We start from the raw sequence: 17,279 nt of genomic DNA, 5'->3' as shown, positions 1-17,279 counted from the left end.
CAGAATCGAACGCGAGACTCTGGTCTGAGGGCTGACACTACCACTGAGCCAAACTGGCCAGGGCACACCTAGTACTTTTTGATGAAGGATTTTTATTCACTCAAAAGGAAGAGTCATTCACTTAAATGTTTGAAACAGTCTATTTTATCTTTATTGAAGTTCAAGTTACCTATTTTGTTAGCTAGTTTCTTAGACCTTGGTGTTGAGAAGAATGGGATAAGTGGGCCTGCTGGCATCATTCAAGAAATAAAGGACATTCCAGTTTTTACTAATACTAGAAGGAAGATGAATGTGTGCTATCCAAAATAATGGGTACACACTGAGTATTACTTAAGGGACTATAGTAACAGTACAGACCCAATGCATGTATCTTCGTGCCAGGTGCTATTCATGCTTTACATAGATTCTCCCGCTGAAGCCCAGAACAGCCTGGTAAGGTAGGTATTGTTAATGTAGGTATTGTTAATGCCATTTTACAGATGTGGAAACTGAGGCACAGAAAGTTTACACAACTTGCCTAAGAATATAGCTATTAAATAACAGAGCTAGCACTTAACTATAAACTATGTATTACACAGAATACATGCAGTATATCCACTATCCTCTAAAATACACTCTTGCATGTTTTACTCTGAAAATAGATTTATTTACTCCCAAGAGGGAATTGAACTTCAAATTCTGATTTCACTGTCTCTTTGCAACAAGAGAAATTAACTTTCTGCCTTAAGTTTTGTTTTTTGTGGGTTTTTTTGCTTTACTAAAAGCATTTTCCTTGTTCAAAGCATTTTGTTATGAAAACAAAAGGATTTGCATAAAATTAACTTTACAGTTAGTTAAAGCTTATTAAATAAGTCTAGTTAAAACCCATCACAGCCCTGGTTGGTTTGGCTCAGCCGTTGGAGCATCGGCCTGCAGACTGGAGTCCCAGATTCGGTTCCCGCTAGGGGCATGTACCAAAATAATAAATATATAAAATTTGAAAGAAAAAAAAAAACTCATTATAAAGACTTTTTTTTAACTTTTGTAAGATAATTAACCAACATCTATAAATAATCATTTACAGTGTATCCAGACACGACTGTCACTGGAGAAAAGATGGAAAAAGCATAATTCCCAGTATTCCGGAGGCAAACTAGGATGAATAAAGTTAAATTTAAAGAGAGGTACAAGAGGTTGTGCCTAATTCTGCTTTCAGAAAAGAAAAACCTTTATGTAGAAAGTTAAGTACAAACCAGGTTTTTAATAAATGAGTTTATCAAGTGCAGGGGGAAATCGGTACATGTTGTGCTGTAGGCTAGAGTAAGACATGCAAAAATGCTGTGTTTTAAATGCAGCTGAGCTTAGGCTGCGTGGAGCAGAGTGACGCTGTGAAGCTAGAGAACTAGGATGGGCTGCGACTGGGAAAAGCTACCTCCGGAGGAAAGGAGCTCTAGTCATCAGTGGTTCTGGAAACGATGCAGAGTTCAAATACAGCATGAAGATGGAAGTAGACTGCACGGTTTGTAAATAAGGTGATCGCTTGTATCCTTACTGAAAATGTTCTGTAGCATGATAAGGGCAGAAATGATATAGAAATGGGAAGATGTGAGTTTATGTAGATTTGAGTATAGTGGAAATATCTGGTCTTGGAGGAGGAAGGAGATAACGGTTTCTGGTTTTGTTTTCTAAAGACCAGAGATCAGAGCCTATTTCTAACAAATGGAGGAAATTGGAAATTGAAGATAGAGGAGAAAAAGGAGAGTAGCCTCTGAGGTAAGAGTGGAAATAGTGACATCCTAAATGGGCATGCCACTTAGGATGGGTGGGAGAGCATTTTGCAAACATGTCTTATTTAAATTAGCCCCAGATACTTCTAGTGTGATGCTTACTGAATTATGAAATAATACCACAGCTAATCGCTGCTCATGACGGAAAAACCTACATAAGTTTGCCGAAAAATTATTTGGGCGATAAGGCAGGACCGAAGAGTAATTAATAATAGGAACGGACGTGCTCGTCGTTTACAGGTGCGAAATGTCAGCGCCTTTGAACCCGTGGGAAGGAACAGGACTTGGTATCATTACAGTGCACTTGGAAGAGGCGACGGTTCCTGGGCGCCGCCTTCAGGGCCGCACACAGGGTTCTCGGCGGAGAAACCGCCGCTGCGGCCACGCGCTGAGGTTCCAGGCTCGCGGGGAGGTTACCCCAGGAGATGAGCCCGCGCGCGGGCTTCCCCTACGGCGGCTGCGCGGAAGCCTCCGGGCCGCGCTCCGCCTGAGCGTCCGGTTGCCCGGGAAACGCCGGGCGGTGCCTCTCGGGAGTTGCTGCGCCCGCGGCTGACTGCGCAGAGCCACCGGCGTCGGAGTTGGGACGGCTCCGGGCTGCTCCGGGCTGCTCGGGGCGCGTCACCGTCGCCCCCGGCCGCGCCGTAAGTGCCCGTCCTGGCGGCGGGGCGGGCTGGGTAGCATGGGCGTCGGCGCGGGGGTTGGTAGTGAGGTGGCCTCTGGATGGGGTCCCAGGTAAGGGAAAGTTCCCGGAGAGAAGGGGAGCGGGGCTGCCTTCCCCCTCGGTGCCTCGGGCGGGACAGGAAGGGGTGAGGGTGAGGGCTGGGGGTGACCCTGGCTTCCGCCGGCCACACGGCGGCGCCGGTGGGGATCCCAGGCGGCGGGAGGAGGGTGCGGCCCTGCGGGAGGGCGGCCGGTGGGGCGCGGGGCGCGTCCGCGCTTTGGGGGACCTGGCGGCCCGACAGCTGCGGTCGTTAGATGGAGGTCGGGACTGGTTCATTGGCCTGGAAATAAAGTGATTTATGCCGAACTTTATGCCTGTCGTGTGTACAAGTGAAATGTGATGTTTTTCAACGAGACTAGTTTCTCGAACTATGTAAATTATGTGGTCTTACGGTTTTCCGGGGATGCTTTCAATTAACCCACCTGTACTGTCGCCAAGACAAGTTTATAAACAGGTGTGTGTACCCTTGAAGTTCTGAACTTCCGTGTTATAAAACAGGCGCAGAATGGTTTTCAGCCCAGTTTCCTGCTCAGTTTTATTAAATATAAATACCTTTGGTGGCACTGGAAGCAATAACACCTGAGCAGATTGTGACTTCTAGCCTGTGGAATCCGTGACTGGTATGGCCTGATCTTGAAAAGGTCTCCTTTTCCCCTAATTACTAACGCCGTTGTTTCCCAGTTTCCTAGACACTTTTACATTAGGAAATAAATGTTTTTCCACCCCGTTTCTTCTCCCTTTCTTAATTAAGAAATACGCTTTCTCAGTGTCTTCAGTGTTAGGCTTGCTTGAGCCCTCGGGACCTGGTTTGTGACACCGTCCTGGAACATAATCTGCCTCCAAGTGTTTTCTCTTTCTAATGTGCATCATTTTGCAAATCTTTAAGACAGGAAATTAAATAGAAAGTTTTCAAAGAATTTAATGACCCACTCAAGTATCTATCTCTGTATGTCTTTCTGTATTCACCAATTGGCCCAAGTCTATACCTGTTTTTGCTGTTGTACACAGAACTTTATTAACTTAAGACTCAAATATTTGAAGTCAGGGGGGCTCTGTAGCCAAAACAAGAAGGCCCCTAATGACTATAAAAAATATTTTCAATCAATTGCATCTATTCCCTGCCAGTATACCTCTATCACTGTTTAATCTTGATTTCGCTGCCCAAGTACTGTATTAACAGTCAAAAATGTAATTATTACCCTTGCTTTAAAAGGAACGTTATTTTACATGCTTAGTGGAAAGATTAGAGAATAAAATTATGAAAGTTTGAGCACCTATTATGTGCCAGACAGTGAACTAATGTAAGTCAGGCGTGAAACAATGTGTAAAAAGGAGTGAGGAGCCCTGGCCAGTTTGGCTCAGCAGTTAGAGCATAAACCTGCAGTCCAGAGAGACCCGGGTTCGGTTCCCACTCAGGGCACGTACCTGGGCTGCAGTTTGTCCCTGGCCCTGGTACGGTCTTGCGGGTGGCAACCACTCGATGTGTCCCTTTCACGTCAGTGTTTCTCTCTCTCTCTCTCTCTCTCTCTCTCTCTCTCTCTCTCTCTCTCTCCCCCCCCTCCCTCTCTCCCTCTCTCCCTCTCTCTCCCTCCCACTCTATCTGAACAAAAATGGAAGAAAAAAAAAGGAGTGAGGAAAGTTGTTAGTATGTGTGCAGAGAAGGATCCTGGCTTTGGGGTTTGGAGAACGCTAAGCAGAAAGACATTGAGTTGACCTGTAAAAAATAAAGATTTCAGTATCAAACCTTCCAAACAGTGGTAAAAGCAGAGACTTTGAGAACTGAAAGTGCTTGAGGAAGAATCTGAGAAGCAATGCAGAAAAAAGTACATTGGAACCCAAATGCAAAGGACTGTGAATATCATTATAGTTTGAACTTCTGTGGCATAGAAGGCCCCCAGACATTTTTGAGGAAGAACAATACCTGGTTATGTTGATGTTTGAGAAAAATGTTTTTGGTATAATGGAAGTAGATACACAAGAAAAAAAGAATTAAAACACTTAAGTCCTACTATATATGCCCTAAGAACTAGAACATTTTGTTACATAACCACAGTATAGACTACCAAAATCAGGACATTTAATCCACAGTCAATATTTAGATTTTACCAGTTATCCCAGTAACATTCTTTATAGTTATTTCTTCTTCATTTCAGAATCACACACAGTCTCCTTCAATCTGGAACAGTACTTTGACCTTTGTCTTTCATGGCCTTGACATTTTTGTTTGTTTAGTTTTTTTGTAAGGAACACAGGCCAATTATTTGTAGAATTCCCCTCAGGCTGGCTTTGTCAACTGTTTCCTCATGACCAGACTCAGGTTTTGTGTTTTTGGCAAAAAATATCAGAGGAGGTGCTGTGTACTTCTCAGTGGCTCATTTGCCTTTTCTAGAAATTTCATGTAAATGGAATTGAACAATGTATGGGTAGTTGTGCTGGCTTCTTTCACATAGCATTATGTTTCCATGTTTTGAGTTATTTTTTATATACATTATAGCATGTATCAGTAGTTTGTTCCTTTTTATTGTTGAATAGAATTTCATTGCATGGATCTTCATCAATGACTGGACATTTGGATGGCTTTCAGTTAGGGACTCTTAAGAATAGTGGTACTATGAACATTTGCATACATGTCTTTGTGAAGACATATTTTCCCTCCTTGGGTAGGTACCAAAGGGTCGAATTGATGTTTATGTTTACATTGAACTATTATGTTAAATTTACGTTTAGCTCTTCAGTCATTGCTAAATTATTTTCCGATGGGGCTGTGCCACTTTACATTCGCACCTTTAATGTGTGAGAGTTCCAGTTTCTTTCTTTTTCCTTTTATTTATTTTTCCTTTTAATTGAATTTATTGGGGTGACACTGGTTAACAAAATTATACAGGTTTCAGGTGCACAATTCTACAACACATCATCTGTACACTGTATTGTGTATTCTGCATAACCTTATCAAACTTGATGTAAGTCTTTTGAATTTTAGCCATTCTAGTATGTGTGTGTAGTGTTATCTTGGGTTTTAATTTGCATCTCCCTAATGACTAGTAACATTCTTTTGTGTGCGTATTAGATATTTGTGTATCTTCTTTGGTGAACTGAGTATTCAGTTATTTTGTCCATTAGTAAATTGGGTTGTTTGACTTTCTGTTGAGTAATGAAAGTGCTTTATGGCCCTGGCCAGTTTGGCTCAGTGGTTAGAGTGTCAGCCCGCTCACCACAGGGTCACAGGCTCCATTCCCGGTCAAGGGCACGTACTTGGGTTGCAGGTTCGATCCTCGGCCCCTGTCCAAGTCGTGTGAGAGACAGCGAGTTGATGTGTCTCTCTCACATCGACGTTTCTCTCTTTCTGTCTCCCCCTCCCTCCCTTCCACTCTATTTAAAAATCAGTGGGAAAATGTCCTCAGGTAAGAATTAACAAAAAAAAAATTTTTTAATTTTAATTAGTAAATATAAGTGGTTAAATAAAAGAATTTCCCAATCTTAGGGTGAAAGTGTTCAGTCTTTCACTGTTAAGCATCATGTGAACTATAGGTTTTTCTTGTCCTCTAGGAAGGATGTTCCTTCTATTCCTAGTTTATGGAGATTATTTTTATCATGAATGAGTGCTGGATTTTGTCAAGTTCTGTATTTTAATATCTACCGAGATGATCGTGGACTTTTGTTTTTATTCTATTAATATATTGGTTTACATTATTGACTTTCAGATATTAAATGAACGTTTCATTCCTCAGATGAATCCCACGTAGTCATGGTATATAATTCACTTTATATGTTTCTCCTAATTATTTTTGGGAGGATTCTTGTGTCCATATTCATGAGAATAATTATCTGTAGTTTTATTTCTTTGTCTGACTTTGTATCAGGGTAATATTGACTTTATAGAATAAGTTGGGAAATGTTTCCTCCTCTTCTGTTTTTCAAAACAGTTTATGAAGGATTGGTATTAATTCATCTTTGAATGTTTCATAGAATTCATCTATGAAGCTATCTGAGCCTGGGCTTTTCTTTGTGAGTATATTTTAAATTACTAATTGAATTTTTATTTTATTTTTTTTTTCTTCATTGATTTGAGAGAGAGAGGAAGGGAGAGAGAGAGAAACATCTATGAGAGAGAACATCAGTTGGCCGAGTCCTTCATGACCCCCACTGGGGATGTGGCCGATAACCTGGGCATGTGCCCTGACCTGGAACTGAACTGGCGACCTGTTGATGCATGGCTTGATGCTCAACCACTGAACCACACAAGCCGGGCCTAACTGAATTTTTAAATTTGTTATGGATGTAATCAGGTTTTCTATTTCTCGGGTCAGTTTGGCATTTGGTGTCTTTTTAGGCATTTTTTCAACCAAATTGTCTAATTTGGTTGCATAACGTTGTTCATAATACTCTATTTTAATCTTTTTAAATTCTGTAGGGTGGTCCTGATTTTGGTAATTTTTATTTCTCTCTTTCTGGTTCATCACTTCATTGATCTTTATAAATAACCAAATTTTTTGTTTTATTGATTTTTTGCTATTGTTTTTCTGATGAGTCAGTCATTACAAATGTTGTTCCCGCCTGGCCCATGTGGCCAATGCGGCCCATGCACAAGAGGTCACCGGTTTGATTCCTGGTCAGGGCACATGCCCAGGTTGTGGGCCAAATCCCCAGTGGGGGACATGCAGGAGGCGGCCAATTGATGTTCTCTCACATTGATGTTTCTATCTCTTTCTCCCTCTCCTTTCCTCTCTCTCTAAAGTCAATAAAGAAAAAAATTTTTTTTAGAAAAAGAATGATGTTCCCTTTTATGAATGGTCCTTTTGCAAATGGTTCTCTCTCACTGTGTTCAAGATACTCTCTTTACCTTTGTATTTTTTCAGCAGTTTGGCTATGATGTATCTAGGTATGGATGTCTTTGTGTTTATACTACTTGAGATTTATTGAGCTTCTTGAATCTGTGGTTAATATTTCCCATTATATTTGGAAAGTTTGGGGCCATTATTTCCTCAAATATTTTTCTGCCTCTTTCTCTCCTCTCTTTCTGGGAATCTTAGTGCATATGTGTTGGTACTATTTATTTTGTCCCACAGGTCTCTGAGGCTCTGTTCATCTTCAGTATTTTTTCTCTCATTCATATTGGTCATTTTCTATTTGTCTTTAGATTCATCCATTCTTTCTTCTGCTGTCTTAATCTGCTGTTGAATCCATCTAGTGAATTTTTCATTTTGTTTTTTTTACTCTAAAATTTCCATTTGATTTTTTTTATACTTTTTCTTTTTCTGTTGAGATTTCCTATTTTTTTAGTCATTGTCATTATATTTTCCTTTAATCATTTAAATTGTAATTTGCCTTAACTATTTGAACATATTTATAATAGCTGCTTTGAAGTCTTTGTCAGCTAAATCCAACACATGGATCCACTCATAATCCATTTTAATTAATTTTATTTTCTGAATTTTCTTTCCTTTTTCTTAGCAGGAATTACAATTTTTTTAATTGAAAACTGGACATTTTAGATAATATATCACAGCGATTCTGGATTCTGGTTTCTTCCCTAGGGTTTTTGTTTTTATTCTTTTATAGGTATGTTTTGTTTTTACAACCTATCTGTTCACAAGTGTGTGGTTGTTGATATCTCTGTTCAGTTTTGTTGTGTTTTTCATTGTTTTGGCCATCACCACTGTCTGCATAGCTTAGTGGTCGATAATTTGGGCCCCTAAGGAAACCTTCAACAAAAGAAAAAGGCAACCTCCTGACTGGGAGAATATTCACAAATGATATATCCTATAAGGGATTGATATGCAAAATATATGAGAAACTCATACAACTCAATAACCAAAAAAATAATCTGATCAAAAAATGGGCAGAGGACATGCAAAGACATTTCTCCTAAGAAGGCATACAGATGGTCAGCAGACATATTAAAAGATGCTTGACATCACTAATCATCAGGGAAATGCAAACCAAAACCACAATGAGATACCACCTCCCACCAGTCAGAATAGCTGTTACCACAAAGTCAACAAATAACACGTGTTGGCAAGGATGTGGAGAAAAGGGAACCCTCGTGCACTGATGGTGGAATTGCAAACTGGTGCAGCCTCTATAGAAAACAGTTTGGAGATTTCACAAAAACTATAAATACAGGGTGAGGCAAAAGTAGGTTTATATGCCCTGGCCGGTTTGGCTCAGCGGTTAGAGCTTTGGCCCATGGACCAGAGAGTCCCGGGTTTGGTTCCACTAAGGGCATGTACCTCAATTGCAGTTTGTTCCCAGCCCCAGTTGAGGTCATGTGGGTGGCAACCACTCGATGTGTGTCTCTCACATCGATGTTTCTCTCTCTCTCCCCCCCCCCCCACTCTATCTGAAGATAAATGAAAAACAGTTTATTTATATTATTATTTATTAATTATTTTCCATACAAACAACTGTAAACCTACTTTTGCCCCACCCTGTAGATATCCTATAAGACCTAGCAATTTCACTTTGGGTATTTAACCAAAGAAAATGAGAACACTAAATCAAAAAGATACATGCACCCCTATGTTTAGTGTAGCATTATTTATGATAGCCAAGATACGGATGCAACCTAGGTGTCTATCAGTAGACTAATGGATAAGGAAAATGTGGTGTATATATACAATGGTATATTATGTACCAGTAAAAACAAAAAATGAATGAATGAAATCTTGCTATTTGCAACAAGATGGTTGGATCTAGAGGGTATTATCCAAGTGAAATAAGTCAGGCAGAAAAAACAAATACTATATGGTTTCACTTATATATGGAATCTAAAAGCAAAGCAAACAAACAAAACAAAAATAAACTCATAGAAACAGAGACCACAGGGATGGTTACCAAAGTGAGGGGGTGGAGAGGTGAGTGAAAAAGGAGAAGGGGAATTTAGTCAATGTTATCATGGTAAGTTTACATGGTAACAGATGATTACTAGAATTAGCGGGGCGATCACATTGTAAAGTCTAAAAATGTCTAATCACTATATTGTACACCTGAAACTAATGTAACCAATATAAGATTATTTACCAACTATACTTAAATTAAACAAAAATTTAGTTAGTCCTTAAATCTGCCTCAGCTTTAACTTTCCCCTAGGCCTTCTCAGGTTTGCCCCATACATACCCATAATTAATAGTTTTCCAGACATAATCTGTGATAGATTTGCCATGTGTTACCTGAGTGTATATGCTTGAATTTTCTCCCTTTAATATGACAGAGAATAGAATCTACTGAAAAAAAAGTATTGTATGTTAACAGTGGTAGTCATTTACCCAGGTAATCACTGTTTCCGGTGGTGTATTTTTATGGTGGCAAATGAGAGGACGTGATTTCTTTCTTCATGGAGATAATCTGTGGATAGGAAAGACTGAATATTAGTGAAATTAAAAAAAAAAATCTCATTTGAAACATGAGAAATGTTTCATGTGGTCAACTCTTTACTGGACATTTTATTAATACCAATACCTGGATAGAGTAGTTCTTCAAATTGTGCATTGTTTTGAATTAACTGAGAGACAGTATACTGTAGCGATTAAAACTGTGATCTTTGAAATGTGACTACCTCGGTTCTAGTTCCATACTGACCTCACTGTGCCTCAATTTTCTTGCCTGTATAACTGGATAAAAATAACACCTACTTCCTGAAATATTTGTATAGATTATATGTGATTTGCATAGGACAGTGTTACTAAATTCTAGCTATTATTATTACCATTAGAGTGTATTAACAAGATTCTATTGAGTAAAGTAGGGTGGGGTTTTTAAGACAAATTAGAATTTTTATATTTTCCATTTCTAAACTGATTTATGTAATTATGCTGGCCTTATTTGTTATTTAACGTAATCTTGTCACCACACAATTCACAAATGTGGTGATGATGCAAGACAAAATAATTAAACCCAGTGTTTCCATAGAAATCACTGGATACAAAAGCATACGTGAAGAATTAGAGAAATCTACCTTCACTGTGTTTTATTTTTATTTTTAGGGGGAGCTAAGAATTTAAGGATCTGTTCCTTTCAACACATAAAAACTGAACACAATAAGTAATGCTCAAAAAAGATGTTATTGTTTTAATTGCTGCTTTGTTTAACAGCCCACATTTTCTCTTTCTTCTGTCCACCAGGTGGAGGTATAGCACTTTGTACCATGTCTTGTTCTCAGTTCTAGTTTCTGCCTTATTCAAATGGGTTGCGAGGGAAAATATAAACACTATTCAAAAGTATGGAACATTCCCTCAGCTGGATTTTACAGCATCATATTTGAATTGTTTACAAGGGGTTAATGAAAACAATAGATTGGATAAGTTTCCTTTCCACAAATTCTTTTAATTCAACTGAAGTCAACAGAAACAGAAATGGCATATAACATTTTTTGGTAGCTGGAAGAAACACATAGGACTGGACTCAACTAACAAAATAGCGTCCAAATATTTTAAAGTGTATTTAAAATTAATCAATGGAAATAAACCTTTGGTATCCTCAGCATATTGGTTTTATATAATAATTGGTGAGAACATTGTCCTTGATAACTTGGTTAAGCCGAGTCATCTTATTTTCCAGGTGCAACATTGTACTGCAAGTTAATCAATACAGTAATTTAAGTCGCTACTACTATAATGGAAAAGTATGAAAAACTAGCTAAGATTGGAGAAGGGTCTTATGGGGTTGTATTCAAGTGCAGAAACAAGACATCTGGACAAGTGGTAGCTATTAAAAAATTTGTGGAATCCGAAGATGATCCTGTTATTAAGAAAATAGCACTAAGAGAAATACGTATGTTGAAGGTAGGTTAACTTTTATGTATCTATAATATGATATTGGGTGAAATGTGTGTGCCAGAATTACAAGGAATTTTAGTAACTTTGGGAAGTAAATTGATCATCATTTTGGACTATGGCCACTTTGATATTTAGTTGATATGAGTACAGATGTAGATTGTTAAAATATTGAAGTACTTCCCTTCTTACTGGTAAATCTCCACTGCCCTAAATTCCCTCATTTCCCCCAGCCTCGGCCTTCATCTGCACCCCCACCCCCACCCTTCTCCCCACAAACCAGCAGGTTAAAGAGCATCTGCTGGCACAGAGGAGCCCACAGGACTGTGCCAGTGGGCCTGTAGGCATTGATGTGGACGGGTCCTGCCTGGGCTCACTGGTTTTTAGACATATTGAATATCACCCCAGCTAGGTATATACACTATTCACAGGTTTTGTTATAGTTGTTTCTCTGATAAGATTTGACATATAAGATTCATAAGTTCGCCCTGGCCGGTTTAGTTCAGCGGTTAGAGCCTTGGCCTGTGGTCCAGAGAGACCCGGGTTTGGTTCCCGCTAAGGGGGCACGTACGTCGGTTGCAGTTTGTCCCCGGCCCTGGTTGGGTCGTGCGGGTGGCAGCCACTCGATGTGTCCCTTTCACGTCGATGTTTCTCTCTCTCTCCTTCCCACTCTATCTGAACAAAAAATGGAAAGATGTCCTTGGGTGAGGATTTAAAAAAAAAAAGATTCATAAGTTCTCAATGTAAACATTTTCCTGTCCTAAACCTCTTAGTTTTAGAACCATAAGAGACCTTGGAGATGCTTCTCATCAGCACCTTTATTTTATCCGAGAGAAAACTGAGTCATAGGACATTGCTTCTCAAACAGGAATGTGTACTGGACTCCCCAGGGACCTTGTTGAAATGCAGATTCCAAGTCGAGGTGTGGGGGAAGCCTGAGGCCCTGCATTTCCAGCAAACTCCCCAGTGGCGCAGAAGCTGCTGGTTCATGGACCACACTTCAAGTAACTTGTTTGTGATTTCAAGAATACACAGCCAGCTTTTACTTTTGACATGTCATCTATTTTTAGGAAATCCTCAGAAATCCAGTTTTTAAAGGGAGGTAATAGTTAATTATCCTTTTCAAGTAGCAGGTTTCCTCAACTAATGAGTTCTAGTGTGTGGTTTAAAATATGAGTAGTTATACACGGATTTTTCAAGAGCAATATATCCATCATGATAAAAATCAGTTTACTGTTCTTGTAGCCAGAGGCCAGCTCCTTCTCAGAGCTAAGGCACAGGATGTTTCTGAACTGAGCAGAGTGGTGGTTCTTTAATGAAAGTAACACTTTTTATCCACCGCCACCCCCAAAGTCTTCAACTAAAGTTAATGCGCAGGTAGTACCTCCTAGGTTACAAGCTCTCTACTGGGCCCAATTGGAGATTGAACTTCAAAGGTAAAAAGTAGCCAGATCCCAACTCAGCCTGGTATCTGGTGATGACGACTCTCAGAAGGTACATCTTTCCTGCTTTTGATAGTTAAACACCCATTTTATGCCCTGAAGAGTTTCCTTCCAGGATATGTCTACCTTACCTTACCTTCCTCATATACTCCTATTATTTAAATGTGATTGATTTTCCCCTCCTTACTACCATTTCACTTTAGACAAGTCCCTGTTTTTCTGGGCTAAGTTAATTTCATTGGTAAAAAGGAGATTCAAATTGCTGTTCTACCCAAAGACAGATTTGATTAGGTTGAACCTTGACATTGCATCCAGCGTTAGCATCTGGGAATCCCTTACTCTCCTGATAGAGATAATTTTTTTTTTTATTCCATTCTAGAGTTTTTGCTATAGCACAAAGCAGCTGGATTGCCTGTGTGGCCAGTTCCTCTGCTCTTTGCCTTTCTGCCCTTCTCGGCAGTAGAGCACATAGGGGGAACAAAAACAGATTGGACGCTCTGAGAATATTCTTAACGCATAATGGATTTCCTTTTCCCAAACTGAGCAGCAGGCTGATGTTTTTTGGTCAAGCCGTGTTTACAGATGCTGAAGTAGAGGATGCTGTGCAAGTTCTCGTGCGTAGGACTCTCTACTGGGCCTACAACATATTTGTTGAGCTTTACTATGTACACAAAACTATGTTCTCTTTTTTTTATACATCTTTCTGAATAAATGGTATAGGGTTTGGTTTTAGTATTATATTTTAAGTTGTATATTTTATTTGTTTGCAAAAGCAATTTGTCTACTAACAGGGAAGATGAGTTATAAGTAGCAGAGGTCAGATGTCCTGGTCTATGACCACAGTCAGTCTGGTTAGCATCCTCTTTCAAAAGTGTCCTGGTTTATAAACTAAATTATAGGGTCACCCTAGATATAGGCAAATGTGCCAGCTTGCCTGGGACAGTCCGGGCTTATACCCTTACCCTGCTATGATGATAAATTATATAGTTGCTCTAATAATGGATGGTCTTAGGATTTTTCCTTTGGTTCGCAATGTTCAACTGAGGCTGCCTTGTGAACTGCTTCAGGTTGGGAATAGAATTTAACACACACAACATCTAAGCATAAGAGAGAACAACAAAAGTGAAGAACAGCTGGAAAATGACGAAATGAAAACAGACTAATTAACTGTGTGGACTCCTAGAACAGGTGGTTTAATTAGATTTGAAGGTTGGGATCTTGTATTTCTGAGAGCCAACACTAAAAGCCAGACTGGGTTTAAATCCAGCTTATGTATGCCTTAAACCCATGGCAGTATGTAAGCTAAATGGGTAGTGATGATTTTTAAGGTCTTATGCAATAATTCCATTTTCTCAGTTTTTTATTCAAGTTATTTTATGGATTATATAGTTAGAATTTCCACAGAATGCTAAAGTATTTTTGGTTTTAGTTATTATATTTTAAGTTGTATATTTTATTTGTTATCTCTAGATTCAATTTAGTTTTCATCTATTATGGATACATTAGACAAATTCTTACATTTTTCTTGCAACTTGAAGATGCCATGATTCTTATTAAGGGTAGTTTCTCTTGTAAGTAACTGTAATAAAATTTTCCACAAGAGATGCATAGAGAATGATAAGTAAGACCTTCTGTTCTTAGAATTATAAAGGATCCAGGGCGAAACTTTACAAGGAACTAATCACCAGGTTTTGTATTTCAATTCCTTTGCAGCAATTAAAACACCCAAACCTTGTGAACCTCATTGAGGTGTTCAGGAGAAAGAGGAAAATGCATTTAGTTTTTGAATACTGTGATCATACACTTTTAAATGAGCTGGAAAGAAGTCCAAATGGGTAAGTAATCTAGAAACTGAAGCTCTGTATGGTCAGGTCCCAGTTTGATTCCGCGTGGGATTGACTACAGCCGATTCCAAATCTGAGCCGCATCTGCTTCTACCCAGACGCATCTGCTGGCTGCCCCTCTTCGCTCTGTTAGGATGTGCTCTGCAAATGAATGCTAACCTAGAGGAAAAATAATTCAGAAGACAATTCTGCACGTGTAAATCACAATGCATTTTGAGGCTAAATTGTGTATTGGATGGTCTGAAGTCACAGAATGAACCATGTACTAGGAAATACATAATTCACTAATAGGTTAAAGGAGAAAAAAAATATATGTTAGTAAAATCTGAAAGGCAGTTGATAAATTCAGCATCCTTTTCTAATTTTTTTGTAAAAGCCTTAGCAAACTAGGATTCAAATACTTTCTTAGCACACAAACACCCTCTTCAAATCAACACTTAGTTTATACTCAACACTAAAGGAATTACCATTAAAATAAGAAACACGACAAGGACATCAGTTGTCACCACTATAATGTAACATCGTTCTGAGAGTTCTAGCCAAAGTAATGTAATGACAGAAATTAATAGAATATATAATTTTGGAAATCAAGATTAAATTGTTATTATTTTAATTGTATTCTGCAGAAATCTAAGAGAATTACCCAAAGAGTTATTAAAATGAATAGAATTCAGTATAATGAATATAGCACTCCAAATTTTATGCACAAAAATTAACAGCTTTTGTATCAACCAGTACTTTAGAAAATCTAATGGAGAAAAATCCCATTTAAATATCAACAAGAACAAAAAAGATTGGGAATAAAGATAAAACAGAATTGTTAGACTCTATGTAAAGACAACTACAAATATCAATGGGATTTTTTTTTAACTTGAAAAAGACTAAATCAAGAAGTTAGCCCTGGCCAGTTTGGCTCAGCGGTTAGAGCATTGGCCTGCGGACCAATGAGTCGCAGGTTTGATTGCGGCCAAGGGCATGTACCTCGGTTGCGGTTTGTCCCCAGCCCTGGTTGGGGTCATGCAGGAGACAACCAGTCGATGTGACCTTCTCATGGCAATGTTTCTCTCTCTCTCCCTTTCTCCCCCTCTCTCCCCCTCCCACTCTGTCTGAAGATAAATAGAAAAATATTCTTGGGTGAGAATTAAAAAAAAGAAGAAGAAAAGGAACTTTAACTGCCAAATATTAAATCATATTAGTCGTCAAGATTCTCTTCGACAAAAATGTACCATAAACAGATCTAAAAAAAGAAGTGATAAATTGGGTAAATTATTTGCCAAATAATGAATTAATATAATTTTACATCTACATATGCAGATTTTGCAAGTCTAGATATTTTTAAAGGTTAACACCCAATTAGAAACTGTAGTCATTCACTGAAACCTTTGGTGAGCCCCACTGTGTGCCAGGCTAGGTGCTGAGGGTCCAGCAGTGGACAGAACATACCAAAAAGTTGCCTAATCTTACAGAATTTAACACCCAGTAGACATGACAAAGCCGGGGCGGGGGAGTGAGCAATACACCTAGGAAAATATGTATATCCTATCTATTAGCCAAAGAAATTCAAAATTTTAAAATAAAATACCATTTCTCACCTATCAAATTGGCAAAGGTTTTCCAAAAGTCAGTATACAGTGTACCTGGTATTGTTAAAGTCGGGAAATCGGGCACCCTCATCCACAGCTGGGGAGAGCGTGTATATAATTGGGGCAGTTCGGCAGTTTTGTTTTTTTTATCCTCACCCAAGGACGTTTTTCCATTTTTTTTGTTCAGATAGAGTGGGAAGGAGAGAGAGAGGGAGAGAGAGAGAGAAAAACATCGATGTGAAAGGGACACATCAAGTGGCTGCCTCCCTCGCAACCCAGCCAGGGCCAGGGACAAATTGCAACTGAGGTACGTGCCCTTAGCAGGAACCGAATCCAGGTCTCTCTGGACCACAGGCCTACACTCTAACCACTGAGCCAAACCAGCCAGGGCTGGTTCGGCAGTTTTTATGAAAATCTTTCAAACTGTTTTCATCCTTTGACCAAGAAATTCCATCTGAGAAATTTATATTAAGAAAGCAATCAGATAGGTGCAAACTTTTTACATAAGAGTGTTCCGCGTGTCATTTTTTACATCAGAAAATATTCAGACTGACCTAATTTTCAACCAAAAAGGTTTGTTAAATTCACTTTGCTATCTTCATTACAGTGGAACACTAGGCATCCAGCTCATTAAAGGCAAGCTGTAGAAGAACAGTTAGTATTCCTGGGGAAGTTACTCATGCCATAGTATGTGAAAAAGTGAGGTTACAAAGCCGAACACTGTAATTGAGAGGTGGTGAGAGAGGAGCCTGGAGAAGACGTGGCATGTTCGTGCAGTGCACGCACCTACGTGAGACGATCAGGGGTCCTCAACAAGGCAGAACCAGCCTCTCCGCACTGCTCCTCGCGAGAAGGAGGATTTGCCGGGTGTTCTCAGTCACATGAATATTCCCAAGTGTCAAGTTTCCATTTTTGAAGAAGATCCTTTTCTCAGTTAACTGAGAAATTAATTAACCTCGCATAAATGCAATCTGTGTTGTCATTTAGCATGCTGCAGGACTATTCTCAGTGTCTGATTCTGCATTCACCTCATGGTAGGCCCATTGGGTCCATGGGCTGCGTCCTACAGATAACAAGAAATGAAGGGTTCTTTTTATTTTATTTTATTTTATTTTATTTTATTTTATTTTAATCCTCACCCGAGGACATTTT

At 39.2% G+C, this 17,279-nt stretch overlaps 1 protein-coding gene across 7 annotated transcripts in view; it reads left to right on the top strand.

Annotated features, from left to right (window-relative positions):
• The first annotated feature begins 1,683 nt into the window (after positions 1–1,683).
• CDKL4 (cyclin dependent kinase like 4) overlaps positions 1,684–17,279 on the top strand; it is a 45,314-nt gene continuing 29,718 nt past the window's right edge. For 5 of the 7 annotated variants that reach the window (XM_036263312.1, XM_036263310.1, XM_036263308.1 and 2 more), the window contains exons 1-3: positions 1,684–1,752; positions 11,044–11,267; positions 14,414–14,535. In XM_036263312.1, coding sequence (XP_036119205.1) covers positions 11,100–11,267; positions 14,414–14,535 — 290 coding nt within the window. In that variant the 5' untranslated portion in view covers positions 1,684–1,752; positions 11,044–11,099. Of the gene's footprint in view, positions 1,753–2,476; positions 2,499–11,043; positions 11,268–12,126; positions 12,263–14,413; positions 14,536–17,279 lie in introns of those variants that run through there. The other 2 variants (XM_036263309.1, XM_036263314.1) reach the window with 2 other exon arrangements.

Source organism: Molossus molossus, unplaced genomic scaffold (genome assembly GCF_014108415.1).
Source record: "Molossus molossus isolate mMolMol1 unplaced genomic scaffold, mMolMol1.p scaffold_m16_p_15, whole genome shotgun sequence".
NCBI classification, from domain to species: Eukaryota; Metazoa; Chordata; class Mammalia; order Chiroptera; family Molossidae; genus Molossus; species Molossus molossus.
Note: the sequence above shows the minus strand (reverse complement) of the source record. Positions and strands in the feature narration are given on the sequence as shown.